The 27,142-nt window shown below is 37.7% G+C and overlaps 6 protein-coding genes across 8 annotated transcripts; 1 reads left to right on the top strand and 5 right to left on the bottom strand.

The window, feature by feature from the left end:
* Position 1: 1 nt before the first annotated feature.
* Positions 2-9,135, bottom strand: LOC136351004 (uncharacterized). 2 transcript variants are annotated; one of them, XM_066303231.1, is made up of 6 exons: positions 8,766-9,135; positions 4,445-5,059; positions 3,562-3,659; positions 3,100-3,504; positions 2,740-2,846; positions 2-2,641 (listed from the first exon to the last, which is right to left on the bottom strand). In XM_066303231.1, exons 1-6 carry the CDS (start codon positions 8,799-8,801, stop codon positions 426-428), a joined length of 3,477 nt encoding a protein of 1,158 aa, XP_066159328.1. In that variant the 5' UTR covers positions 8,802-9,135; the 3' UTR covers positions 2-425. The 2 variants fall into 2 exon arrangements, with proteins under 2 accessions (XP_066159328.1, XP_066159337.1); XM_066303240.1 differs by having other exon boundaries at positions 3-2,641; positions 3,100-3,378; positions 8,766-9,134.
* Positions 9,136-12,430: 3,295 nt separating this feature from the next.
* On the bottom strand, positions 12,431-13,560 carry LOC136339214 (uncharacterized). Its single transcript, XM_066282275.1, has 4 exons — positions 13,372-13,560; positions 13,101-13,285; positions 12,932-13,042; positions 12,431-12,880 (listed from the first exon to the last, which is right to left on the bottom strand). The coding sequence occupies exons 1-4, from the start codon at positions 13,513-13,515 to the stop codon at positions 12,709-12,711; spliced, it is 612 nt and encodes a 203-aa protein (XP_066138372.1). The 5' UTR covers positions 13,516-13,560; the 3' UTR covers positions 12,431-12,708.
* A 37-nt stretch (positions 13,561-13,597) lies between these two features.
* On the bottom strand, positions 13,598-16,207 carry LOC136339219 (uncharacterized). Its single transcript, XM_066282288.1, has 4 exons — positions 14,327-16,207; positions 14,084-14,268; positions 13,918-14,028; positions 13,598-13,863 (listed from the first exon to the last, which is right to left on the bottom strand). Exons 1-4 carry the CDS (start codon positions 14,480-14,482, stop codon positions 13,746-13,748), a joined length of 570 nt encoding a protein of 189 aa, XP_066138385.1. The 5' UTR covers positions 14,483-16,207; the 3' UTR covers positions 13,598-13,745.
* Positions 16,208-19,690: 3,483 nt separating this feature from the next.
* Positions 19,691-24,625, bottom strand: LOC136351018 (uncharacterized). The gene is made up of 5 exons (XM_066303249.1): positions 24,143-24,625; positions 23,780-24,082; positions 23,433-23,728; positions 21,387-21,450; positions 19,691-21,335 (listed from the first exon to the last, which is right to left on the bottom strand). Exons 1-5 carry the CDS (start codon positions 24,242-24,244, stop codon positions 20,493-20,495), a joined length of 1,608 nt encoding a protein of 535 aa, XP_066159346.1. The 5' UTR covers positions 24,245-24,625; the 3' UTR covers positions 19,691-20,492.
* mRpL9 (mitochondrial ribosomal protein L9) lies at positions 22,137-23,393 on the top strand. Its single transcript, XM_066281386.1, has 4 exons — positions 22,137-22,322; positions 22,382-22,708; positions 22,759-22,959; positions 23,017-23,393. Exons 1-4 carry the CDS (start codon positions 22,233-22,235, stop codon positions 23,197-23,199), a joined length of 801 nt encoding a protein of 266 aa, XP_066137483.1. The 5' UTR covers positions 22,137-22,232; the 3' UTR covers positions 23,200-23,393.
* A 91-nt stretch (positions 24,626-24,716) lies between the features above and the next one.
* On the bottom strand, positions 24,717-26,462 carry LOC136338695 (WD repeat-containing protein 89). 2 transcript variants are annotated; one of them, XM_066281344.1, is made up of 6 exons: positions 26,179-26,462; positions 25,898-26,127; positions 25,661-25,833; positions 25,334-25,606; positions 25,073-25,276; positions 24,717-25,016 (listed from the first exon to the last, which is right to left on the bottom strand). In XM_066281344.1, the coding sequence occupies exons 1-6, from the start codon at positions 26,340-26,342 to the stop codon at positions 24,930-24,932; spliced, it is 1,131 nt and encodes a 376-aa protein (XP_066137441.1). In that variant the 5' UTR covers positions 26,343-26,462; the 3' UTR covers positions 24,717-24,929. The 2 variants fall into 2 exon arrangements, with proteins under 2 accessions (XP_066137441.1, XP_066137434.1); XM_066281337.1 differs by having other exon boundaries at positions 25,661-25,845; positions 26,179-26,460.
* Positions 26,463-27,142: the final 680 nt, after the last annotated feature.

Raw genomic sequence — 27,142 nt, 5'->3', positions numbered from 1 at the left:
TTTTGCACAACATACACGTACATCAAAACCGTATTAAATAAATATAACTATTACTTAGAATGATAAGTCTTATATATCTGATAAATATAAAATTTTAAATAAATCTCATCACAATTTAAAACTATATAACAAAAATACGCACATATTTGTACTCATATTTGTTCATTGTGTATAAAGTCTTATGCGGAGGTAGTTAGATATTAATAATTAGTCTTCACTTAAGAAATAAGTGAATATACCCTGAATTATAATTATTATATTATTTAACTAATATAAAAATAACTAGCCACACCGAACAAACTCAGTGAATTGCATAACGGAGTAGATGCATCTCTCAGGATTTGTTTTGGCGCGGCGAATATGGGAAAACATTTTTATAGGCTTCATGAGACTTCATTGTGTTGCAACGTCACTATTATCGGCTCTCAGCATCCAACACAAGTCCAATCCCAATCATTATCACTGCCGATGTCTGCATTATCGTTACTTGTAGTGGCAACATCACAATGTGCGCTGTTATCGCTGTCGATATCTACGATCACAACGTCACCTAGAAAAGTGCTACTACCATCGTCACTTTTACCAATGCAGTCATCACCGTCGTGGTCAGTAGTTGTGCCAACATCAGTATTATCAGTCTCTACAATTTCAGAATTTGCAATAACGGTCATAACGACGTTATCACTTTGTAAATTCGCAATATCGGAATTTGCTTCATGCACGTCCACCAAAGTGTCCATAATGGTACTGCTATTAGTCTGATTGTTTGTATTATCGGTAACTTTGTGACGCATAGCAGTCATATTAATCTCAACCTTATCAACTTTTTCAATTGGGGAATCTGCCATAACGGTCGTAATGACTTCATAATTTTCTGCAACGTCAGAAGAACATTCTTTGTAATCATCCGCCAAACTACCTATAATGGTGCTCTTTTTAGTGTCATCATTTCCAATGTCGGCAAAATTCTGAGTTATAATCATGGCGTTACTGAAATCCTCAATTACAGAATCCTCAATAATAATAATATCATTAATGTCATGATTTTTTATATCGGCAACTCCAGGTTGTTCTACATGTGGCTCCGCCAAATTGTCCATAACGGTGATACTACCGGCATCACCGTTATCAATAGTAGTAACTTTGACAATACCAACATCTTGAATAGGGCAATCATTATCGTTTTCTGCTGTTACATTGTCGTCCTTTCCAACGTTAGTAGAAACATCACAATTGACCGGAATACTTTCAATACTGGTGGCCCCCTCAACATTAACATTGTAATGATCTTCAGTGCACGTAGTAAAATTACTATTCTCCCCAATTTCGGAGTTTACAACGTCCACGCCAGCACCTTCATCCGTGTTCGCAACATCACAATTATACGTGTCAACCAAACTCTGCAATCCCGCGTTGAACTGCATGATGATATCCAAAGCCACCTTCAAATCAAAATAGTGCCTACATTGCGTCAGCCAATAATATAACTCGTTCATTTCCTTATGAAGAAAGACTTCACATGTTACCTTATTGTCCCAAGGCCAGAACACAGTTTCCACATTAATCTTCTCAACTTCTAGTTTCCTCTTGACTTGCAAGATAAAATGGTTGAAGCGTTCCATATAGGCCAGTGCCACCTCAACGGGAAATACATTGGCTTTGCTTAAAAACGCCTTAGTTTTCGCAACTTCCATGAGCAATCTGAAACCATTGAGGTCTCCAACTGCAGCTTCATCAGAACCACGTTCCCAAAGAGGGGAAGCATTAGATAGAATTTTGCTATTAGAATCGTGAAGGTCTGTGCTTTCTGACGGACGAGCTGGCAATGACTGGCAGAAAGAACAGAAAGTAGTTATTTCCGAACAGATTATTTTTATAACGCCCGCATTAAATTTCCTAACGATATTCAATATCACTTCTACCCCAACTTTTATGTCTCCTTTCCTCTTTACCAAAGAGAGATCATGAGTTGGACAAGACACATATGTTTTCTGATTGATTTCCAATAACAGTTCCAAGACTTTCAATTCTTCTTCAAGGATATGTAAAGTTGTATCCACCTCTAGCACAGCATCACTAGAGAAAATCTCCGCAACGTCCGTGATTTCCTGTCCACTGTTGAACTCCAAGATGAAAATTTTCAAATCTCGGACATACCGTACGGCAACTCCAACAGCAAGTTTCTTGCAATTCTTTTTGAGTCTCGAGAGTTCCATATCCAGGTTCAATTTGGCAGAACCTTGGACTGCAGTGTCAACAAGATATAGTGGATGCCGAGAGTTGACGACGATTTTCGAGAGACATTCGCAAAGTTTTAATTCGGATTTCGGGCAGATCGGATCGTTGGGGGATAAATTTAACGTTTTTAAGCGTTGCAAAGCCTCAGCGCAAGATAGAGTACCGATCATGAAAATTTGGTATATGACACGCTTAAGCTCCTCCACAACGTTGTGCTTCAGTGTAGAATTGACTGTTTTTGCGGGGTTGTCCTTGAGAATTTCGTCAAAGAGATCGGTTCTATGATAGTGATTCTTTGCCTCCTTGCGGTTGACAAATAACCGATTGCATAACTCACATTCATCGAGGGTTAACAGTTCCTTAAAATTCTCGCACCAAGAAATGCCCGCGTATGATTCGAAGGCTGAAAGCAAATTTTGAAATTAGCATAAAAAGGGAAAAATATACCCGAAAGAGGAAAGCGTCACTTTTCGTCTTTGTTGGGTAAATAACCATTATTACCTGAGTGATCCGAAACCTCGAGACCGTGAGCTAATTGGAGGTGGTTACGTAAATATTTTCCTTGCGTGAAATGCACTCTGCAGACGTTGCAAAATAAAGTCATATTCCTAAAATATAAGGAAATAACATGTTTATTTAAATGACTATGTGTAAATTTTGATCGAAGTTAGAGGCACAGAGCCATGGAGCCACGACTCAGTTCTGAGATTCATCTAGTTTGACGGTATGCAATAAATAGCTCTTTGTAAACACATTAAGCACTCGTGCCTCGTTGCTTCCGGAAGAACGTACAGATAGGCAACCAAACATGCATGATCAAACGCACATATAACAAATATACAACATAAATACAAAACTCACCTTCGATGAGAGTCCGACTCATAGTGTCGGAACGCCCAGTTTGCATCGATAAATACCGCATTGCAACACTCGCAGTACAAGTGATCCCAGGACCTGAATCCAAACAATCCAAACCGGAATTTGTGAAGGTTTATCCAGCCCCCCACTCTCCTCAAATGCTTTTTAGTGCGGTAATGGCTGTCGTTTTGGTGTAATTTATGGTCGCAAAGCCAGCACTTATCCGGAGTTAGATGGTGCTGGAGCTCTATGGCCATACCCAGTTGATTAGGCCGTATTAACCTGGAAAATTCGACGGCTGAACCTCGAGCTTGCATATTCTTATAGTGCGCTGCAGAATAAATGTGCTGGCATTGAATAGGTTGCTGGTTTATTCTGAGGCAAACTGGACAGAAATATTCCTCATTTCTGACAAATGAATTGTATTTTATTACTTCCTCTCAGATGTCAATAAATGGTACTTACGTTTTGTGCTCCACGTTGTAATAGTGCTCATCACCAGCAATGAGGGGTGTATTGCACGGTGCACAAAATACTTGAGCAATCACATGTGGATTGCGCGTCTGCAAATACTCTTGTTAATACGGGCTTTATTTTTTAACATGCGGGCGTCCGTTAGACGCACGGCGAAAATTCAGGGGGTTGTTACCTGTACAATTCTAAGCGCATTTTGCCCTTTGACGATTCCGGAAAGGCCTCTCTGTTCCGAAGATACAGGGCGAGAAAAGTTGTCGACAACGGCAACATTTTATCAATTAACATTACATGCAAGGCTTCTTAATCTACAAGAACTGTCGAAAACGACCACCTCCGTTTGGAACGCGATCTATTCTTGCCCCCATTGCCTGCCGAATCATTTCAAAACCACCAGGGTCGCATCTAATCGAGTTCCACCCAGAAACGAATCGACTTTTCAAAGATTCCGCGTTTGCCACTGGAGCTAAAGGTTTTAGATGCCCCCGTAGGAAATAATCCAGGAAGTGCAATGACAGAGAGGACACTAGAAGTGGAAAGAAGTGCTGGACGCGATGGAGAAAGATCCAGGAACCGGCGCTGACTCGTTTTACTGAGGGAGCGAATTTCCCAAGAAATCAATCGGTTGAGGTGGACTTCGCAATGACCACTTCACCCAAAGCAGTGATTTTCAACAGTTCTTGCAGGTCGAGAAGCTTTACATGTAATATTTAGTGATAAAATGTTGCAGTTTCGTCGACAATTTCTCTCGCCCTGTATCTTCGGAACAGAGAGCCTTTTTAAAAATCATCGTAAAATATTCTCAAAACAGTCCGGGGAACTGCCTGAATTTTTTGCCGTATGATCAATGGACACCCCGTGGAACGACTCATACCTCTGTCATTGCTGCAACCCAGTGCACAGCCTTGCTCAAATGGTCTGGCGTTCCATAGTGCAATCCGCATCCAGGATTAACTCCGCAGATATAACAATGAGCTCGCGTCATCAGCTCTCGCATATTTGCCGCAATTTCCTGACATTTTGCATTATAAGAAGAATTTGACTCTGTTAGAGCCGACGCAGTGGCAGCAGTATAATATTTAGCAGATGCTTCATCTCCCATTAACAACTTCGCTGCTAAATATTTCGAAAAACTAGCTCTAGCAGTACTATCAGTCGGTATTGACGCAGAGGCCAGATATGTATTATCTAAATGTTTGTGTGGGGCAGCTCCGGAAGTACCTCCAACAAGACAGGTTTGACCTTCCACTAACGAGGTCGGCGCTGCGCTGGACGATTTTTGAGAACTGTTGTTGGCCTCCACATTATGCATATTTTGTACTTGCACAATAGTATTTTTAAATTCAGGGCTCATATCCATATCTTTAGCGTTGATCGAATTGGCTTTTATCAATTCCCAGTCGAACACTGGAGCACTGTCCTCAATTTCGCCCTGATCGCTCTCGTCTGACTCACCACGCTTTGTGTGGAGTTTCAGTAGGTCTCGATACTGCAAGGGAAATAATTAAGGTGAAATTAGTTATTGTTCATTTAAAACACGAATTAACCCTTTAAATTTAAAAAAATGTGATAATTTTAATTTTGAGGTAGAATTTTATCTACAAAATTATCGGTAAAATGAGAGATACGGAAGCTCAACATGATTAAATTATAAAAAAGAAAAACGGGACAGAATAAATCGCAAACAATTTGAGAGATGTGCCAACAACGCAATGTTCTTATCCTTAAACCAAGCACCCCATGTTACGCCTATGGATCTATTTCCCCCTTACATTGTTCCTATTTGATTTCTCATGAGAACCTAACGGTGATGTCAGAGCGTAATTAGAAAACTGGTTCATTCAGGAAAGGTCCAAGGTCCTGCCCCTTCCGGTTTAACCGGAAATGGCTGTTAACGTGCTCATTTCAAATGGGACCCCTTGTATATTATTTTATTTTTGGATTCTGTGTAATATTTCAGCCGCATTTTCTGTTTGATCTCCTATGTACCTAGCCGTTACCATTGTTGGGATATTTAACCTTAAGGTAAAAACATGCACTCGTAACGACTAATTTTACCATTACACATCTCCGAAGTTATTAAAGACATAACTGTGGGGTTGCAAAACCGAGCTGTAATTTAGTCGACCATCGACGTTTTCTTAAATTTACGTATCGGTCTTCCCACTTTACAACGCCACGTCCCCATCCCTGGAGACATTATGACAAGACAATTAGAGTGACGATCCTCTCTGGGCATCTGGTGCCCAGATGTGACCGAGCGGGGGCGAGAAACCCAGATAGTAGTTAGATTAGTTGGTGAGAGTAAGAAGCGGCCCCGGGCAGTCCCAAAAACACTAACTGAGATGAGACAGGCCTCGGTCCGCTTGCTCTTCCTCCCTTTGTTCTTCCATTTTAGTTAATAAACGCGCACTCATAGCTTTTATTTCTTGAATTGCTGATTCCTTTCGTAGATATAACCATCAGCACATATCTGCTCTAGTACTGGAATTTGATATCCCATTGAATTCCGACACTACGTAATCTTCATATTTCGCAGAATTTTAAGTTTACACTTTTGCTGTTTGCACAGTTCAGTACTGCACAGGGTGTCCAAAATCCAGCCCCTAACGTTCGCACCTTTGAAGCCACCACACTGGCTGAAAGGGACCTGCAGGTACACCTACAACTTTACTAATTAACATAAAAAAGCAAAAAGCGTAAAGAAAATGATTTTTTATTTAGAATTTTAGATTGGAACTTGGAAAAATTCATATGATAGAGCGGGAGAGTCATAGTCGCCACAATTACTAAGTGAATATGTTGTGGCGGCGTCCCAGTGACGCCGTCCTGGACATCCCGACCATAAAAATAACCTGGGACAAGCACGTTATTCTGCCGGACAATGGTCAGTTGGTGCAGTACCGACTATCACTTTTGCACATCGAGTACCCCTCTAACCCGCCAAAATGTTTAAAAAATTATTATTTCTGACTATTGTGATAGGATTATTACCCGCAATTTTCACTCCACTACCTCAACAAGGAAGAGTTATTTTAAAAAACATCCAAATAATAGGGCCCCTTTGGAGGGCCATGCCTCAGTAACGGATTTCTACAGAATCAATGTCTGTGGAACCTTTTTTTGGCTCTGCTTTCACCTCCTTAAGTTTGGTACTGTAGTGTACCTCCCGTACCACCTTAGTTCTCATGGAATATTTCATTGAACATCTAGACACATCGCAGAACAATTAAGTTATTTGCTACATTTAGGTATTATCTCTTTGTTCGGTACTTGAAATTCGTTCACTGTAAGTCGCTGAGTTAAAGGTCGGTTTAATCTACGAAATACCCTTAATGAGACGATAAGCAGTAGCATATAAGCGACTTGGAACCCCTTGAAAGGGGCATTCTCTCCACAGTTATTGCCCAGTGCTGTCTCGTTCTTGTACCATTGAGAAGTTGAACAAAGTAGTGTATCCTAATTCGCGTATATGTAGTTCCCTACGGTCACATTACAGTACCAACTTATCCAAATACTGTTTTTAATTTACACTTAATAAATTTGATTATTTATTAAATATAAATTGTTTAATGAAACACGAAAACAATATTTATTTAATTACACGGTTTACAACAAACGCTCAAAATGTTGTCCGTTATTTTATATTTATATTTTACGTTTCATATTATCAAATACTGCAACGAAAGTCTGTGGAGACACATTTTCACATTCTCATCGGATTCGGACCTTGAGGTCCTCAAATGTGCGAATTATATGGCCATTTACGAGCGGCAATCATTGCCCCAATGCTGGCTAAGCGAACGCACAAATCCATCGCCTGGATGGTGCGTTTAGCAGAAAACGATAGAGGTCTTAAGCCAGCATTAAAGGTGCCGAAAGGCATTCAAATTTCATGTATGCTTATTTATCACAGTCCTAACGTGGAGTAACGGATTCCTTGCTTTTTTGCTAGCGATAGCATATTTTTTTATATAAAGAGGAGATCCGATTAGCATAGGCAGTCCTTAAGTTCTGAATTGTTACTGGGTCCACTTAACGTGTACAAATTGTAATTTGTTTTATTATAAATTATTTTTGAAATAAATAATAATTTTTTTGTTACGTTCATGATCTATCCTTAAAATTTCCGTATCGGAGTTTTAGACATCGCATTTTGTAACGTCGAAGAAATAGTCGAGTGCGGTTAAATCCGGACATCGCGGTGGATAGATGCAGTCCGGAAAATAATCCTTGCCAAGACTTCACGGCCTCAAGTCTGCCATCTAATAGGTGGTGTAGAAGCAACACGTATGTGTGCTTAAAAAAAACCTACAGTGCAATTCCTGATGCCATAAAAGTCAGACCTGTGCCGTTAAGTAATTTTTCATTATTTAGAGTCTATTTCATTTTGTCGCGCAGCTTTGCATCTTTGTAAAAATAACAAATTCGAAATTTGGCAATAAAGAAAAATTTTAAACTGGTTGTTTGGCTCCCGATGTCCCAATAAATCAGACAAAAGTCAACATCGTGATTTGCCCGTCAACGCAAAGCGTTTCACAGAACTTGCCTGCGCTGAGGCAAGTGGCGTACTAAATGTCATTTCACGATGTGCCGATTGAAGAGAAGTCATTCACGCAAAATCTCGTCGCGACGCGCAATCGTCAACATTTACACGAAATGGCGACGTTTCATGAACTGTTTAGGATTTTCACGAAATGACGAATTTCGCTATGGGCCCCCAAGACGTATATTCCCTGGCGTTGCTGTGCCCCCTTGTTTCCTATGAAAGGTGGCAACTGGCAACATTCACAAACTTGTGATCGTCAAAGTTTGCGACTTCTCCGCGCGAGGCACACTGCGGCTCATTTTCAAATTTCTCCAACTGGGGTACCAAAATTTTTAACGTTATTTTTGAACACTTCCTATATTTTTTTGTCCTACAATGATGAGTTTTTATTTTGATCCACTGCTAATGAGAGATGACGATATCGGCATAATTTTCCGACACTTTCAAGTGATTATCTCTCGAAGGCGATTTAGCTCAGATTGGTAAATTGAAAACAAACTGAAAGATTGTTTCTTCTAAAATTAACTATAAAAGCCGATCCGCACATGATTAAACCAATTTTCAATGCTATACAGGGAAATGAAAAATGCACTGCAAAAATACGTTCATGGGTTTTCAGATTAGTTGCCTTAACTTAAGAACTTACCGAGAAACCATACGCGTCTTGGTCCAAATGCTCCATTTTTCAATTGGTAAATACTCCGTGACTACGCACTATTACAGGAATTTTATTTCATTCATTACAATTTTCAAATTAAATGTAAAATCAAACGAATTGGGACAAATATCGTTTAAGATTTGTGGGTATATTGTAAAACGAAGGAGAAAATTCTTGGTGGACGGAAGAAGAAGTGAAAAACTAAACCAAACACAGCCATCCTCTGTAGTAGTGAAAACTTATAGAGACGTATAGATAATGGCGGCTCTGTTTAGGAGCCGAAGGAGAACAAAAAAATCAATACTGTTTCTCTTCTCGCCGCTTGCTTCACGAAAGAAGCCGGAGCAGTTGGGTTGATGGTCGGTTCAATCTGTCCTTGGTTAGCATACGTGAATAGAGAGACAAAGCAACGTTCTAAACACTCTCCTTATACTTAAAGTGCACCGAAACTTGCTCTAATTGAATTTTTTTCAAACCTGACTTGATTATTGACAGTTATTATATTTGATGGAATATTTATAGTTAATTTTTTTTTAATTAATATATTTTAATTATTTGTTTATTTTCAGGATTGTATAACTAAAGTCACTAAAGAAACTTTAGATATTTCGCTTTTAGGTTTATGTCACATCCAGCCATTGCTGTTATACCTTTTAGGGCTCCGAGACTTTTCCAAATATTTCCATCATAACAACCATTATTGAAAAATGAAATCCCCATAGAACGGTAAATTTTAAATCGAAATCAAAAATAAAATCGTAAACCATTAGCGGTGTATCACAATTTGAATAAAATCCCTCTTTCTGAGCACTGGCGCTTTTTTTATTAGCCCCCATTCAGTTTGGTAGAAATATATTAATATTGTGCTTCCAAATATCAGATCTATTACCCTCTGAAGAGCATCTCTCATCTGCTGTTATTTTAGGCTTGATTACTCAGAAGCAGAAGTGCAGGAAGTGGCTTCAAGAAAGTCCACCAATTTAGATAAAATCATGAAAGAAGTCTTGAAAAACCACAAACAGGAGATTCATTATTCCTGCAGTCAGTGTGCATTTACCATGGCTAATAAAAAATATACACATGCTGGACACACACCACATTTATTGAAGAATCTCAACTAATGCATTTCTGTTAGCTGTGCAATTATCAAACCATATATAAAGATCAAATGAAAAGACATATTGAGAACTCTCATATAGAAAAAGGTACTATATGTTTATGTTTCAGCTTAATAGTAAAAATAAATATTTATTGCAAAAAAATTCCATTGCCCTTTTTGCTCATTCAGCTCCCATTACACAATTAACTTGGAAAAATGATTCATGAAAATATGCAGGATATGACCTGTGCCCATCTAGAATGTGACTTCAAAACTAGTTACAAGTTCTCATTGCAAAGGCATGAGATTAAAATGCATGGCAATCAATGCTCAATTTGTCAATACAAAAACAGGCAAGCCTCACATTCAATTTAAGTCTTAGCTAAATATGAAATAAATCTTAGAAACAGGGCAGCCATTTAGAGGCATTTGCAGTAGTGCATGGAGCTTATGAGATCCATCAGTGCAACAAATGCAGCTTTAAAACATTTTATTTGATAACTTTAAAGACACATAATGCTAATCAGTATACAGGGCTAATACCAAAAATATAATTTCACTTCAGTGAAAAAGACCAAAGATCAGGTCCCTGCTGAGGAAGGGAATGAAATCAAGAGTTTATTTAAAAATAATAATTGATTGAGTGTTGGTGTTTTCCTGTGACCAAAGACATTATTTTATTAGTAGATTTATTTTTAGAATTGATTTGGAGAATGTGCACTGTTGGTTTCAATTCTAGAAGGTTTGGTTTGAGGCTGTCCTATAATTACACTGGTAAAAATATTATCTTCTTTTTTGGAATATGTGTAAAATAAGGAGTTTATTATGAACAACTCTCCCAAATAGCCGAAAATTGCGTTAGGTGTCCATATCATGCACAGTTTTTTGCTATAATACTTTGTTTTTCGCCAAAATATGACAGATATATCTTACTATTAACTTTATATTTAGATCAGAATGTAATTTTCAATGTTTTACAGCAATATTTTGTAACAGAATTCTGTTATTCGTTTTTTGCAAAGTGAAAGGGTGAAACCTAGCGATGTTTACCTTACAATAAAGTTACAGTATGGACATTCACGTCTATCGCTCCAACAAGTGTATGAATGGAGCAACAAATTTAAAAGCGGGTTGACTTCTGTAGCTGATTCTCTCCGACCTGGTGAAGCAAATCGTGTTGTCGTGCTGAACTGCATTTCAACAGTTAAAGTGTTAGTGAAAGAAAATCGTCGTGTTATTCTTAACGCAATCGTGGCAATTTTAAATATGAGCCATGGTTCCATACATGACATTCTCCAGTTCCATAACCCTTGAGTCAGTATGAAACAGAAAGAGAGGTCTTTCTGATAAGAATCGTCATTGAGGATGAATCCTGAGCGCTTTATCATTAACCTGACACCAAACGAGCAAATAAAATGGCATCACGCTTCTTCACCAAAGTCGAAAAAATTTCTCGTGCCGCTCTGGACAGGATAAATTATGTTGACACTGTTTTGAGATGCTAATTTTAGAAGACTACATGTCTTATGGTGATACAGTTACTAGTACTATATACACAAAACTTCTGAAGAACCGTCTCAGGCCTGCTATCAAAACCAAAAGGCGAGAATATCTGAGCAATAACGTCCTTTTGCAACGCGATAATGCTCGACCACATACTGCCGGTACAACGGCAGCAATCGTTCAAAATTTAAAGTTTCGATGTCTACACCACATCCTCCATATTCGCATGACCTCGTCTCCAGCGATTATCGTGTATTTGGTCGCCTTAAGGAGGCTTTGGGTGCGATAAAATTCCAAACTAATGACGAAGTGATTCGGGTGGTGCATGAGTGGTTGTGCGCACCACCAAAAGGTTTTTCTCTTCGGATATTCGAGCACTTCCAAAACTATGGAGGATGTGTATTGAACGTAATGGGGACTACATTTGTTGGATTCGTTAAATTACAAATCTATGTAGAAAACTAGAATCTAAACAGTAATAGATAAATAATAATTTCGGCATGGTTGACCCGTATTGTGCACGCACCATGTTGATTCACGTTTATATAAAAAGGGAAATATTTCTTGTAATCTTTCACGGTGCTCGTACTGCAGTAGCACCTTTGCCGTTTACAAGTAAAGTCGGTAAGTGCACTCATGTTTTGTTAATCTCAATATACTCATAATTTCCAACATTTAAAAATTACTTATTCGTTCATGACGTTATTTCAAAAAATTAAGTTTAGTATCGTTTGTAAGGTTTCCATTTGACGCTTCCTCGTACGAGGGGCCCATGCTTTATACTAATCTGCAATTTTAACTCCCACAATAAAGGTCGTCAGTTTTTAGCGCTGTGGTAGTTAAATTGCGTTTTTGCGATTTAAAAGTGACTTCTCTACACCCATAACAAAAACTCTTGGTTGTATTGGCGCGCAAACTAGGCTCTACATTTAAAATTAGTTGCAGCCACAGTTAGAAAAAACTAATGTAATAAAAAAACATAAATCTACGTAAAACCCAAAACGTTTTAGTGTACAGCATGTCGAAAACATAGACGATTCGGAGGCCGGTTTATACTGGATAAATGTAATGAACAGGAATAGACTTGTCTTAACAAGACACATGGATCACCCTTTATGTCGCGGCAAGGTGCAATATAAGCAATTTTACGTGTCTTAAATCATAATTATGTATATTAGGGATTATCCATGAATGATAGAAAAATTAGGTTTTCAAGTTTGGCTTCAGAACATTAAAATTCATTAGAAACTCCCAAAAGCTGTCACGTCACAAGGCTTGTGTTCATCAGTGTTACTAAAACGAGTCAAAATTCTACATTGATCCTATCTCCTATTGTGAGATATTTTGGGAGAGTTCTCCAAGGGGAGTTTCGGTAATGAAATCACTCCCTTCGGGGTACGATTGAATAAAAATATTTAGCAAAGAAACTGGACACAAACTAAAACTTTCCTTCTCGCATTTGCTGCCGTATGGCCTCAGCTCCTCTTCACCTACAAAGGCTCTGAAAATGATCATTTAGAGGCGTCCGGACACGGTAACCACTACTACCTACCCGAATAGAACCTGAACCAGATCCTTGATCATTGAATGCCGCCTCCCTCGTACAAACTGCTCAGTCTCGCACATGAGCCTGTTTACGCATGCTCTGCCGTCGAACCCTAACCTAAAACCCATAATTTGAAAATCCTTCAGTTTGTTTACAATAACGAATCCTCGTTTACAAGGTCGTGAATTCCTCCAAGTGCTCGTACAAGTTTCTCCTTTCCACCACGTGCCTCCTGACTTTTTTACTTGATTCATAGAAGTTTATGTCGGTGGCCACAGCGAAAGGAATGTCCATTTCATAGACCGTGTTCCACGTTAAGGGCTGGTAGCGCATCAATGGTTTAGTGCAGGTGAAATTTATCTGCAGAATAAATCTTGATGATTGAGTGGTGCAGAATAAATTTGCATAATCGAGTGGGGCTAGATGAATAATGTTAGGATACATACCACGAAGTTGCTGCCTTTGGGCCATTGCACATAGCGCTTTCTACGCGTAAGAAAGACGTTTTTTCTCTGAAAACTTGTCACATTAACAGATTGATCGCTGAGAGCGATGAGAGCCGAAAATAGGGCCAAGTGCGTGAACCTCATTGCGAAAACATGGAAGAAGTACTGTTAAAACTGTTTTTTACAAGACATTCAATGGTTTCTAGTTTAATTAGCGCTGCAAAGGTTTACAATACGCCGCGTTAGACCGGGGTTATGCGGTTTGTTATAGGTACAGACGAAACGGAGAAATGAATATCGGCCAAAATGGTGCAACAACATTTATTTGGGAATTCAGTGTTTTCGGCATTGAGGTATAAAATCAGCCATTTCACTTAACTTGTCGGTTTAGTACGAGAATTGATAAATACATCCAACCAAGATAGGGGGCAAAGCTGAAAGCTTTCCGGGTTGCACTTATAGCCCGAAAGTTCAATATCTTGCAGGTTGGACCTGCAAAGAATTAGACAACAATTTCATTACACCCGAAAACCTGCGTTGACTCACCCAAAAAGGACCCGGACAAGGTCCCTCAGCATCGACTTTCCCGAGGTTTCAATAAAACTCTGAGATTCACACAAAAGTTTGTCGATGCAGGCACCCCCATTCAGCCCCATTCTGAAATCATATCACACGCTCAGTGACCACCCTGTGTGTAGTACACCTCAATTACGAAATTGTCGCAAAATCCTCCAACTGCTGGAACAAATGTTTCCTCTCCTCCACGTGTCTCTTAGTTGTTTTCTTATAGGAGAAAATATCTTCCGCGTTGGCGAAAGGGACGTCGAATTCATACACGGTACTGAATAAACTCACAGGTTGAATGCGCAGCAAGGGTTTAATTACAGAAAAGCTTATCTGAAGGTTTAAAGTAAAAGTAAAATATGTAATTTCTTCATAAGTACCCCAAACTCACCACAAAATTGCTGTTTTTCGGCCACTTCACAAATCGTTTTTCGCGCAACAGGAAAACGTTCTTCCGATTAAATTTGGTGACGTTGCTGCTATTGGATTCAATAGGGACTATAATGGCAATAATAAGTATTGAACAGTAATGCTTGAGGAGCTTCATGTTTGTGTTTGGTTTATTAAAGAGGTGCGTTTATTTAGCGCACTTTAAGTAAATACTGAAGATGTCTCATGTGACCCCAGTGGAGTTTTCCAAGTACAATTAACGCCAGGGATAAATAAATTAGTATTTATTGTGAATTCAATTATCGGTATTTGGCTGCGAATAACAAGCGGAAGTAAAAGTCCACGTGTAGGTTTCAGTTGTGGTTCAGGCAAGAAGGTAAGTTCTTATTGAGTGCTGAGCATTACTGAATTTTTCTATCGATGTCCCCTCGATCATTTCTCATGATAACAACTTTTCATGTAAATTTTTATCGGCCTCATCGAAACAATTTCTGGTTAAATGAGATGTTCCCAGCTTCAAACGCGACTCCCCTATGCTACTGCTACCTTACTAACCAAGCAGCAAATTTCAGGATTTCAATTTTCAGCGCAGGAGATTTACTTGGGAAATTATAGTTTTTAATAACTTCTTTTATCTTTACGGTAATTTCGTGCCTCAACAAATCCGATTCGCATTCGGGCCGATTCCTAAATACCAAGGCAATTATGTACCCCAAAATTCATCGGTGCCGATAGTCTTATTTGCACGATTACAATTGTTCAATATTTCCCTTTCTTGAATCGCATCTATGAGGACGTTTATCGACTTCCGTAAGCCATTGTTTCTTAACAAATTGAGCTGAACAAAATTCGTTGGTGCAGATCATCCATGTGAATTCCTCAAATACGATTCCGCTACGCCACTGTTATGTAAACGGCACGATTTGTTTCCACGGAAATTTCACTAATATTTTAGACGCCAAAGCGAACGGTATCCGCCACTGGCCGACACGCAAGCTGGGGGGTCGGGTTCTCCGAGTCAGTCGGTTAACGAATTTGACTAGGGCTTATTTTAGGGTCCCAAAAGGTTCATTCCCATCCGAGGAAACCCACAAACGAAATAGCATTTCCACCGCATTTACCCCAGACTAAAGTTTAGAAAATATTAAATAGAAATAACTACAAACCTTATAAAATAGCAAGTGTCTCATAGATTATTACTTGGAGATTTTGAACGGCGATTAGCTTGGTCTAATTGGTTTAGACGACAAATTAATTAATTGAAATGTCAATGACCCGAATTTCACAGTTTGCAAAGGCAAAAGCAAGTTCACCAAATGTGGAATGTTTAATAGAAGCAATGAACGTATCTGTGCCGTACAGCACCCACATCAAAAGAGGGCAATTAGAGACCAAGTGCCCTTTGGTTCGAGTAGACGGGCAGGAGTTTCGACGCGTGATACAATAATCCCCTTTGTTTACGAAAGTAATTTAAGTGTAGCTGCCTATTTGAATTTTCTACGAAATTACGTGACGAATTAGCTAGAAAATTTTCAACTCGGATAACTTTGCCACATCTAGTTTCAAAAATATGGAGCATCTCCCCACAATCTAAGGAGGGTAAAGGAGTTCCTTAATGAGGAATTTCCTGGTCACTGGATTGGGAACCGAGGGGTAGTAGAATGGCCCGCGAGGTCGCCTGACCTATGGCCTCTCGATTTTTACTTGGCGAGAACTTCAAAAAATAAAATTTACTCGGAACCCGGACAAAATTTAGAAGACTTGCGGGCAACAAGTACAAATGCAGTTGCGACGTTAAGACGGCGCGACATCAGTCGTGCTATTGACGATATTGATCGCCGCATTAACTTGCGCGTTGAACAAGGATGAGGCATTTTCGAACATTTGTTGTGAATTTTTATTTATTTTTATATTTTTTAAATTCATTTTTAAGTGAATAGATTTCAGAAAACATTTATGTGCGATAATTCATTTCGTTAAAATCAAGTTTTCCAAAGCGCTCTTGGCAAAATCCATTTTTCGGCACTTTTTGATAAATCTTAAATTTTGCAGATTTTCAGATGAAATTTTGCACAAGGGGATTTTTGGGTACATCAAATCATCTAAAATACGTATTTCCAACTAACGTATGGGTGGCGCCACCTACGTCGTACGTGTATTTGGGAAAACTTACATAAATTTTTAACTAAATTTCGTAGCTTAATTTTTTATATAAATTCGAAAAGAAAGAGTAGTAATATACCTTTTTACCTACCTACTTAAGAAAAGTGCGTGTCTGCAACAGTTCTCTAGGTATGTATTTTTAATCATATTTCGTGATGCATGCGCGATGACGTTCTAGTAGCAATAGTTTTTGATAGACAAGTCATGATTTGACAGTTGTTAACATGACATATCGTGCTGCAAGTTTCACTTTTGAGTTATTTTTCATCCAAAATAAATTAAAAAAAAACAACATTATCGTAGTTTTCAAATTCAACAAATTATTTTTTAGTGCAAAAATAATATTTACACTATTTCCTTCTTCGTGATAATTGGTAAAAATAGTGTCTGAAAGCAGCAAAGAGCACCTTGTAGAGTATTGTTAAGGTTTTTGTATGTTCTTGTTGCTTCTTTGGTTTTAGTACCGCGGCAAACTCCCTACAGCAGCGATGTCTCCGAAGAAAAGTGAAATCATTCGTAAAACGAAACTTGAAATTGATATTTTGGGCAATCAGGGCAAAATCTATAGAGGAATTGTGTTAAAATTAGAATGAAACTTTTCCGCAGTTACATATATAATTAAAAAGTGCAAAGAGACCGGAAGAGTTGTTAAACCGCAAACAATAAGAAGTGTTCTCAATGAAGCAGGTCTTCGTGGGGGCAACCTAGAAGAAAGCCGTTTAACAGCCGAAAACCGCCGAGCCAAGCGACTAGAGTTTGCAAAAACTTATACAGGGTGTTCCACGAATATGGCTCTCCATCCGTATCTCGAATACTACATTTGAACATCTTATACGGAAAATCACGATTTAACTCACTGATCCGAGGGCAATGACGCATTTTGTACAACAGTGCAAAATTTCATTGTAAAAGACCTAGCCATTTGGGAATATTTAGAAAATACACTTGTGGCTGCAACTTTAATTCTTTTTGGAAAGCTCTAAATGTCTTTAAAACCGTAGAACTTATGCGTAACACATTTTACGTGAAAAATCTTCATAGTGTTCCGCACGATCGGAATTTGATATAACATACAGGGTGTTCCGTTTAAAACGCGTGTGTTGACATTCTTTTCCATATAACCGGCAGTGGCATTTTCATGGAAATATTTTTAATCAACGGCTCACCTCCACTTTAGTGCCATATACGAATTTCAATTTTTTCCTAGTCACAGTTTCCAAGATACAGATAGAGGCCCATATTCGTGGGACACCCGGTGAAGATGTGTCTGTGGAATTTTAAAAAAATTAATATTTTCTGATGAAAGTAAACTCGAAGTTTTTATGCCAGTTAACATCCTGACGATTTAGAGTAAAAAAGAATACGGCGCCAGATGCATAAAGCCTCAGTACAGTTGAGCATGCGCGTCGGAATATATGTTATGGTTTAGGAAGGTATTGCATGGGGTGGAGTTAGAAATTTCCAAATCATAGAAAGTACCATGACTGCACACAGTTTTTTTACTTTGTTCTTAATGAAATGTATGTAATATTAAGTAACTTCCGAAGTAATACACTGTTACTAATTAATTATTGCTGGTAGTCGTTTATTTTGCTGTGTATTATTCAATGGATGATTCAGCCCAGTTGTGATGATGACGCGACCAACTATGCGGCAGTTACATGATAAATTTAGCATATATATTAAGAAATAGGAGAATAGTTAAACTAAAGAAACTGTTTCTGGTTATTTACAGGACCCAATTGCGCATTAGAAATTGCTTATGCTTATGGTGCATTTTATAGGAATATAAATAGGTAAAATAGATTTCGATGATGATTCCTAAACTGACGTCGTTCTGCATTAAAGTGGTTTATTAGAAATTTTTGATTATTTTCTTTTTAAAGAGCTACTTGTCCATTAAGAGTCCGTAACTCGGCTGGCGATGTGTCATCCCTACGACCTGGCACCTTCGGTAAATCATTCTATTTGCACGCGAAGCAAAATAAAGACGTGAAGTGGAGATCCGGCGTTTCATTTCGTCCAAGCTGTAACGACACTTAATTTATTAGAATTATGTTTTAATTTCATGTTAAAGGCAATTTGTCGTCTGTACAAATACTGTTTTCGTCAACTGTGAATAGCCGGAACACAACGATGCCCCAACATGCGTAAAATCAAACGAGTTTTAAAAGTCGACCCGCTGGTCAAAGGTATTTAGACCTCTGCCTGAACAATAGATAACCTGAATCTCAAACTTAAAAAAAAAACAAATCTACGATTGGTTGGGAGAAACTGGCTCTTTTGATTCTAAACCGAATAACGAAAGGGAAAAACATTAACTGTGGACCAGGAACAAGCGTTAATTCTCGTGATGGAAGATCCAGAGACCAGCAGCAAGCGCCTGTCTACGGCAACAGGAATCAGGAAATCTTCCGTATTCAGAATAACACGCAATGAAAAGTTGCACCCGCATCACTTCACGCTTGCGCAAAACTTATTGCCGGGGGATAATCAAGTTGAAACTGACGTTTGCCACTTCGTGTGCGAAATGCCAAATCGGAATCCGAATTCCTTGAATAAAATATTTTTCACGGACGAGGCAACGTTTACACAATGGGGCTATTCAATTGACGACAGAACCATTTTTGTGATGTAGCGCAGCCCCACGTGAAGCGAGAACATGATTGTCTACATGAGTTTTCCATTAATGTGCAGCGTGGGATAGTGGGAGACACAATTATGGGATCAGTTGAACCTCGTCGAAAGTTAAATGGACAACATCACTCGATTTTTTTTTTAAGAAACGATTTAGTCTTTTAGATGTTCCTTTAAATCTGAGAAGGAGAACTTGGCTTACACACTATGAGGCCCCTGTCCGTTATTCTGTCCAAATAAGAAAATTTTTAAACATCAATTTTTCCCTACAGATGAGTTGGTCGGGGTAGTGAACCAGCGCTAAGTCTCGACTCGAACCCGCTAGACTTTTTTCTTGGGAATGTCTATCTCTATCCTTAATACACAAGAATATCGCTAACAGCAGAGAAGAGCTGTGGGGTAACATTCAGAAAGGAACATACGAAACTTGAAATAAAAACGAAACTCTCTTCAGGGTGAGACAAAATTTTGAGTTGAGAGAAAAGGTATTGATGCGGGTGACCAACCTATCGGAAATTTATTGTAATGCGATTGCATTCTTATATTTATTATTTAAGCAATGAAGTTAAGTTAGGTAAGTCTCACTTTAATTTAAATTAAATAAATAAAAAAATATATAAAAAATGAAAAAACAAATTCACAAATAATACTTCTATGACGATTATTTCACATATCATAAAAATACATTTCTTCCAAAGCATTTAAGAACTGCGCCGCTTTAACGACTTGCTTGCCAGTGCGCTCGCGACATATGCGCCGAAAAGAATATTTGTAAATATTTCGAGAACGGTTAGAGACACGCACTTTCCTTAAGTATACTTTTTCTTTATAAAAAGATCTAGTTTTTTCCAAATTTATACAAAAACATTGAACTACGAGGTTTCCCTAAAAAATTATGTTAGTTTTTCCAAATACGTGTACAACGTAGGTGGCGCCACCTATACATTAGTTAAAAATAGACAATTTAGGTAAATTTGTTGTACCCAAAAACCTCTTTGTGCAACATTTTATCTCAAAAACTTGCGAAATGTAAGATATATCGATAAATTAAAAATCGTTTTTTTAACGCCTTGTAGATCGAAAAAGAACAAGTCTTATATAAGATATGTTCAGCTTAATAACATTATATTTCAACGCTACTTTACCCATTACGAATTCATACCAGCTTGTCGGTTTTCTTCGATTCCGTTTACCGTGTATATAGTCAAATACGTTAAAAATCGTCTTATCTACCACCCTCTTTCGGATGTGTATTGGTGAACCAAACACCCTGTATATCCTCTTAAATCTATCATTGGTTTATTCTTCTATATCAATAATTATCTAATCTAGGAACACGACGGCATTTACTTCTATTCTGCTCGCGATTAACGCACGCTTACGGACATCCCCATCCCCTTTAAACACTTCTTCTTCAAGTGATAATTTAACTTCGACTTGTCCGCGTACTTCTTCTTGCACATAAAACACTCAAACTCCTTCTGTCCCGTGTGCAGGGTCATATGACTAGCCACGATTGACTTCTTAACAAATCTCTTCCCACATATCGGACACTCATACGGCTTGTCCCCCGTGTGGGTCTTTTCATGATTGCTCAACCCTGAATGGTGCAAAAACTGCATCCCACAACTGGCGCAAGTGTATGGATTTTTCCCAGCGTGTGCCAGTTTGTGCACCTTTAGATTCATGGTGTGCCTGAAAGTCTCTCCACATAAATCACACTCGTGCGGTTTGTCCCCAGTATGTATCTCCATGTGCGAGTGCAGGTTGTACTTGGTAGCGAACCATTTTAGGCAAACTTCACACTGGAATTCTTTGATACGCACCGACTCTGAATGGCCGATTATGTGCTTCTTTAAATTCGATTTTTGGCCGAAAGTGTGACCGCAAATATCGCAGGTGTAGGGCCGTATGCCTTGATGCGTCTTGTAGTGGCTATTTAGGTTGGATTTGGCGGTGAACGTTTTGGGGCATTGATCGCACTTGAAGGGTCGTTCCCCAGTGTGACGGCTCCGAATGTGTTTCTCCATTATGTGTTTTTGGGAGTAGCGCATTTGGCAATAGGGGCACTCAAACCGTTTCTCACCAGTGTGGTTCAGTTTATGTCTCTGCATGTTCCATAAGGTGGAAAAGGATTTGTCGCAAACATCGCATTTTAAGTCGCAAGGCCCGGATATGCGTGTGTGTGTTTCTTGGTCTGAATTGTTGACCTAAAAACTAATAAATGTAATTGTGTTTATTTTGCGTTTTAAAAAAACTACCTGACTAGGAATTGTGTTACCGTTGTTTATTCTTATTAAGCCAATGCCCGCTTGGAGTAAGAATCTGCAACAAAGAAAGAGAAATTCTTAATTCAACTAAAAGTTAGCTCAAAAAATTCTCCAGCACAACTCGTTTCATACATACAATTGAACTGAACTTTGAAAGGTTTTGCAATAACCAAAAACAGCAGTTTTTTTAAGTAAATAATAATCAATTGCATAAGAGGCTGAACCACCTAGCATAGGAAGTACTTAGAAAGGTTTTTCTTGTCCTTATTTAATTCGCTTTTACTAAAAATTGAAGATTTCACAAACGAAAGGCGTATCCTTTGATTTTAAAAATATTTGGAGACTTGCGGTCGTGGCCTGGAAATAACACTGTGATACAAAGTAGTAATGGACTGAGAATGTGTCCTACTAATTACTGCTAAGTATACAAATTTCCAATCCCGTTACCAAGTCATAAGTTTTCTTAGCTAAACATTGAGGTAAAGTTCAAATTTACTCATTATCCTAATTAAATAAATCATAATCATTTTTCCTCCACATATTATAGTTTTTTCAAAAGACTATAGGAAATAGACAAAAACATTGTCTATTATTTACAGTTATGATTGTAATGTTATAGTTTCAATATTAATTTTTCAATACGGAGATGAATTTACAACGGACTATTGTAACTTCTTGCATTGTAACATACAGAAAACATCGTTCTTATGCATAATAAACCTGGCAAATTTAAGTGACGGACAGGGCCATGACATAACCTTACTAATTAAGGATTAGTTTTATCACTGCAAATATATCTCTTAATTACTCTTAAATACTTCTTGATCACTGAAAAATATGTGGAAAAACTGCATCTCCACACTAACCAGAACCCTAAATGACTGCACGCTTTTAACCAAACCGTTCCTTTTAAAAGAACAAAAACGCGTGAGTATTCCTAATTCGCCGTAAAATTTCTGCCTCTGAGCCTCAAGTTTAAACTGTAGACCACTTTCATCCTCAAAAGAAGGCATGTAGTACCACTGCATAAGAAAAATCACAATCCCAAAAAACTAAAAAGCAATTTATATATTTATGACCTGGTAAAAGACACCAACACTGAACCCCCTACACATATAGATGTGATATTAACTAGCTTTGTTGATGGACTGGGGAATATAGGAGAAAAAGTGTCTGTTAAGCCTGATTATGCTTATAACCATCTCCTTTTGCCTGGCCTAGCAGTGTATGCCACCGTCGAGAATCTAGAGAAGTACAAGCATTTTAGTGAAAATTTGGAAAAGATTCAGTATAGCTCGCCAAATGCTTTAATAGTAAGTTCATTTGTAAAAATACAAGTTGAAACTAATTTTGAGAGAATTAGGTAACAAACATACTGTCTCGAGTTTGCTTGTCAGTGGTGATGAACAAAGAACATCCATGGACAATTAAACCTTGGCATATAAAAGTCTCCTTTAGGAAGTGCTGTTATATTGTACCAGAGGACGCAATTACTTTGCCTGAAAAACCTATCACTGGCCCAGACATGAATTTAGAAAATAAGGAATTTTTTGTTACAGTTACAGTAAGACTTATTCATTTTTCTCTATTCACTAATATGCGTAGAAGAGCTTGTTTGCAGGTTAATAAAACTGAGAAGGTTAATGTCAGATGTAAACTGCACCATTGGAGTACTGAGATAGTCGAGCGGATACCACATATTCATAATTTTTGGGAAGATGAAGCAGAACCAATTTATCCAGAATTTGCAGATGTGTTGAAGGAGTTGCCTAAAAAGGCAGGGAAGGTTCAGAATAAAGTTTAAATAAAATTCTTTAATGTAAAAAAAAATGTACTTACCTGTTAAGATTTTTCATTGAACTGCTACACAAACACAGTAGGAAGTAATAGAAGGTAAAAGAAAATACATAATGACGAAATCTTATACAAATGCCCTTAAATATAAGGGTTAATATTGTGCTCCCAAAAAAATATATGTATATATATCTGCCTACGTTAGCTCCTGCAGACATCCTTTAACTCAAACTTGGTACTTACTCTTCCATTTTAACATTAATCTGCTCCTCCTTAACCACAATTGCGGCTTCCTCATCTTCCATCAAAGCTTCGTCATCCACTTCACTCTTCACATGTATGCCACTCATGTCAAATGACTTTTTAACAAGCCTTTCTGCCACTACAGCACATAAATCCACAGTCTCATTGCCTCTTTGCAATTTGTGACGTCTCAATTCTTCTTCAATATCCAAACAAGCTCTTTTTAATTGGTGAAGTTTTTGCAAATAACCCAGACATTTTTTGCACATTACTGGATCTCTAGATATTGACAAGTCCTAAAACCACCATTAAAGGAATATTGATATTTAAAGCAATTGAAATCATACCAGTTCTGGAAGGCACATTATGAGCATACTATCCAGATAGGCGTCTGGATTGGAGGGGATTAATACTGTAAAGGATTCACAGTCAATGGGCCCTAAACAGGTGCGACAAATTTGCTCTTTGGTTGAGTTTTTTTTACAGTTTCCAAGAATTTCTTTTACAGTTAATTTTAATTGCTCTTTTCCCACCCCTTTTAAAAGCAACTTCTGCTGGGAGTCATAACATAGTAGCTTGAATTTATTGAGTTCGTCTATTAAAATAGAACAATTATAACAAATAACAGGGTTTGCAGTAACATCCAGTTCCTGCAAGAAGGTAAAGTTTTAAATAACTTTTTGGAAGTTGTATTTGAAAAAATTCCTTACCGCCTCTGGAATGACATTGTTTATTATGCATTTATAAGGCTCTGAAACCTTCGAAAAGGTCTTTTCTTCCAACAGGTTCAAACAGAGGCGACAGACTTCCATGTTGTAAAGGATCTATGTTTAGCTAAAATTGAAAGAGTTTTATACGAAATTTTGTTGGAAATAAGGAGGTTTTCATTTTCTTGAAATGGAAGCTGCTATTGATTTATTGAGTAAGAAGTTTGGGTTATAAAGTAAGAAAATCGGAAAGTTTAAGAAAATCTATCGATGTTTTGATAGAATTTTTTTTGTCATTGTCAAAAGTGTCAGAAATGTAACGTCTTTCAACAAGGGAAATTTGAACATGGCGCCTGGGACTAAACTCAATGAAAGTGCGACTTAACTAAACCTAAAAATAAACACGAAAAGAGTACTGTAAAAACCCAACTGCTTTTTCAGTTGTGCATGCGCTCGCAATTTCTTTAAAAAACATGAGGTCAACGTCGGCGGTCTGTCAATACTACATTGCACGTTCCATATCTTTGTTAAAAAGGATAATAAAGGAAGAATTTTAAGGCAAATTAAAAGATATAAGTATATACATTATTTATTTCAAAGTTAAACTTTTCTTTTTTTACATTGATAAAAACAACAAATTTTGCAATACTTGTGCACCTAAAAAGTATAGAATAGCAACATTGAGTCTTATAAGCTCAAGTGCCTTATCTGGCATAACTTCCACTTAACTAATTGCTATCTATCTATTAAATTATTCATCATTTCATGTAACATAAAATATTTATTTTCGCTAAATAGGCGTTAAATTTATTTGCGACAAATCTAATTTCCAAACATCCAATTGTCCTTTTTCTCCGCCAGTGATAAATAAATTTGTCTGAAATCAAATAGTCTTAAGCACGTCACGTTATTTATTACATAAAAAAAACTCACGTGTTCGTTTGCGTGACTCGCCCTTATTCTCTGTTTATTCCCCATAAATGCCCAACTTGGCAATACTTTATCATTTGAAATTATCAGACTTCTCAATGGCACACTTTCAGAAGCATTTTTCCAATAGCTGCACAAAACTAACAAAAACCCACTAATAGTGTGACATTTTACAATATAAGTATCTTCTTGACTGGTATAGGGTTTCTGCAAAAATCCTTGTGAAACTGTTACAATCAAACTTTTAGGAACATTTTTATTTACCTGAATTCTTTCAGCAATTTGTTTCCTTGTTATGCTCTTGTAGGGCTTAGCTCCATCTAAATCCCACAATTGAAGAACATTTTCTGTAGTAATACAGCTAATTCTCCATTTATTCTCTTCTTCAAACCAAAGCAAACTATCAACAAAGGCCTCAGTATTCAAACATTCTTGCAAAGCATCATCCTCATTTTGTTCAGATAAATCATACACATTAATTAAGCCATCAGTAGACCCAGACATCAGTTTATTACTGTCAGTGGGATGAAATTGAACCTTTAAATTGCTTCCATTAGTTGCCTAATAATACTTTCACACACACAAAAATACCTGACTTATATCATCAGTATGTGACTGCCAATAGCCCCCTAACAATTTTACATTCCTCACATCCCAAAAGAGAATAAAAGCATCCCCAGCAGTTAATTCAGTACCAGCTGCCAGCAATCTATCACATGGAGACACATCAAAAGAATTTAAAGATTTAGGTTGGCTGTTCTCATCTAAGGTTGTATCTTCAATTATGAACACTTAGGAGGATAAACTTCACTAACATAGAGACTCAACCTTTAAATGTAGCTGCTGCGCTTTTAGGATCTCTCAGATCCCAAAGTTTTACAGTACCATCATTTGAAGTTGTGTACAACAAATTTTGATTTGAAAGGCTAAATTTGCAATTGACAATTTGCTGTTTATGTTCCCTCAATTGAGAAATTTTCACCAGCTCATTGTCTGTTAAAGTAAAAACATCAGTAGAGATGTCTGAAAGAGCGGCGGCAATAAATGGATGCGTTCCGCTGAAATTTTGAGGGCAATAAATGAAGCCGTCGTTTAAAAATTTTAGTTACCTTGTAGCTGAAATATCTAGAATGTATTTGTCGTCTAAGTATCGAGAGTGCAGGTGTTTGCATGGAGGGAAAGTGGGCTCCACTTCTTCTGCTTCTTCCGGGATGATATCCTTGGGGTCGAATGACTTTTCATTAGTTTCAGTCTTTTCTTTCATCGTGTTCATTTAGTTACGAGGGTTTTTAAGTAAAGTTTTACATTTATATTCATTTCGAACGTTTCGTGGGGTGCGAATAAAATGTGTGCCCGGAAAAGAGGTTATGTTTTGTTGGTTAAATTAAGTACTTACACGTCGACCTGACGTCACTCGGATTACCTTGAAGAAATAACGTTTGAGGCGGAGAACGTAAAAAATGTGAAATAAAAAATAAATTAAATGTTTATTTGAGGAGGTTCTGATTCTCATAAAGGAGTGATTAAGCTATGATTTATTTTATGTTTTTAATTAACATGTATTGATCTTTATTGATATTTAGGCCCCACTTTATGAAATATAACTTATGCAATTCACAATTTATGAAAGAAACATCGAGTATCAGCCATTTTTTTGCACCGATCTTTTCCAATGTTTTTTTATTTTTATTGTTCAATTGTGGGCTATTATAACTTTCTTTTATCCCAGAGTAGCGGAACTGATCGTACTATATAACACATGTTAATGCCTGATTGGTCGACATTTTTAAACTTTCGTTTGTAAAATGGCGATCGTTTGTTTAACTTAAAAGCAGCGATTTTCCAGCAAAGTTCGAAAAAGGTCCAGATTAAATGAATAGGACAGGATACAGCAACATCATAAGTAAATAAAAAGTTTCCAGGTTCATTTGGCAAGTCAATACCTGAACGCCACGTTTCATCGCTGTGCCTTTGTGCCAGCATATGGGAGAACAAAGTTTTAGCGTATCTCGCAGTCAAGAGAAGTCCTACCTTGTTTGCCATTACGTCGCCTTAAAACGTATTTTCTGCCCT

Source organism: Euwallacea fornicatus, chromosome 1, assembly GCF_040115645.1.
Source record: "Euwallacea fornicatus isolate EFF26 chromosome 1, ASM4011564v1, whole genome shotgun sequence".
NCBI classification, from domain to species: Eukaryota; Metazoa; Arthropoda; class Insecta; order Coleoptera; family Curculionidae; genus Euwallacea; species Euwallacea fornicatus.
Note: the sequence above shows the minus strand (reverse complement) of the source record. Positions and strands in the feature narration are given on the sequence as shown.

Bases quoted from the DNA above. Each gene is read 5' to 3' on its own strand.
- LOC136351004 (XM_066303231.1), bottom strand. From the start codon at position 8,801: ATGGAGCATTTGGACCAAGACGCGTATGGTTTCTCG. The intron at 2,847-3,099 runs GTGAGTTTTGTA...CTTATATTTTAG, and splicing joins GAGTCGGACTCTCATCGAAG to GAATATGACTTTATTTTGCA. The intron at 2,642-2,739 runs GTAATAATGGTT...ATTTGCTTTCAG, and splicing joins CGAGGTTTCGGATCACTCAG to CCTTCGAATCATACGCGGGC.
- LOC136339214 (XM_066282275.1), bottom strand. From the start codon at position 13,515: ATGAGGTTCACGCACTTGGCCCTATTTTCGGCTCTCATCGCTCTCAGC. The intron at 13,286-13,371 runs GTATGTATCCTA...TTTATTCTGCAG, and splicing joins CCAAAGGCAGCAACTTCGTG to ATAAATTTCACCTGCACTAA. The intron at 13,043-13,100 runs GTAAACGAGGAT...TATGGGTTTTAG, and splicing joins TTGGAGGAATTCACGACCTT to GTTAGGGTTCGACGGCAGAG.
- LOC136339219 (XM_066282288.1), bottom strand. From the start codon at position 14,482: ATGAAGCTCCTCAAGCATTACTGTTCAATACTTATTATTGCCATTATA. The intron at 14,269-14,326 runs GTGAGTTTGGGG...TTAAACCTTCAG, and splicing joins CGAAAAACAGCAATTTTGTG to ATAAGCTTTTCTGTAATTAA. The intron at 13,864-13,917 runs GTGAGTCAACGC...AATTCTTTGCAG, and splicing joins CTTGTCCGGGTCCTTTTTGG to GTCCAACCTGCAAGATATTG.
- mRpL9 (XM_066281386.1), top strand. From the start codon at position 22,233: ATGTGGAAAAACTGCATCTCCACACTAACCAGAACCCTAAATGACTGC. The intron at 22,323-22,381 runs GTGAGTATTCCT...TTTAAACTGTAG, and splicing joins TTTTAAAAGAACAAAAACGC to ACCACTTTCATCCTCAAAAG. The intron at 22,960-23,016 runs GTAAGACTTATT...GCTTGTTTGCAG, and splicing joins AATTTTTTGTTACAGTTACA to GTTAATAAAACTGAGAAGGT.
- LOC136351018 (XM_066303249.1), bottom strand. From the start codon at position 24,244: ATGGAAGTCTGTCGCCTCTGTTTGAACCTGTTGGAAGAAAAGACCTTT. The intron at 24,083-24,142 runs GTAAGGAATTTT...ACCTTCTTGCAG, and splicing joins ACAATGTCATTCCAGAGGCG to GAACTGGATGTTACTGCAAA. The intron at 23,729-23,779 runs GTATGATTTCAA...TGGTGGTTTTAG, and splicing joins TAATGTGCCTTCCAGAACTG to GACTTGTCAATATCTAGAGA.
- LOC136338695 (XM_066281337.1), bottom strand. From the start codon at position 26,342: ATGAACACGATGAAAGAAAAGACTGAAACTAATGAAAAGTCATTCGAC. The intron at 25,846-25,897 runs GTTGAGTCTCTA...TCATAATTGAAG, and splicing joins CGCAGCAGCTACATTTAAAG to ATACAACCTTAGATGAGAAC. The intron at 25,277-25,333 runs GTAAATAAAAAT...GGATTTTTGCAG, and splicing joins AAATTGCTGAAAGAATTCAG to AAACCCTATACCAGTCAAGA.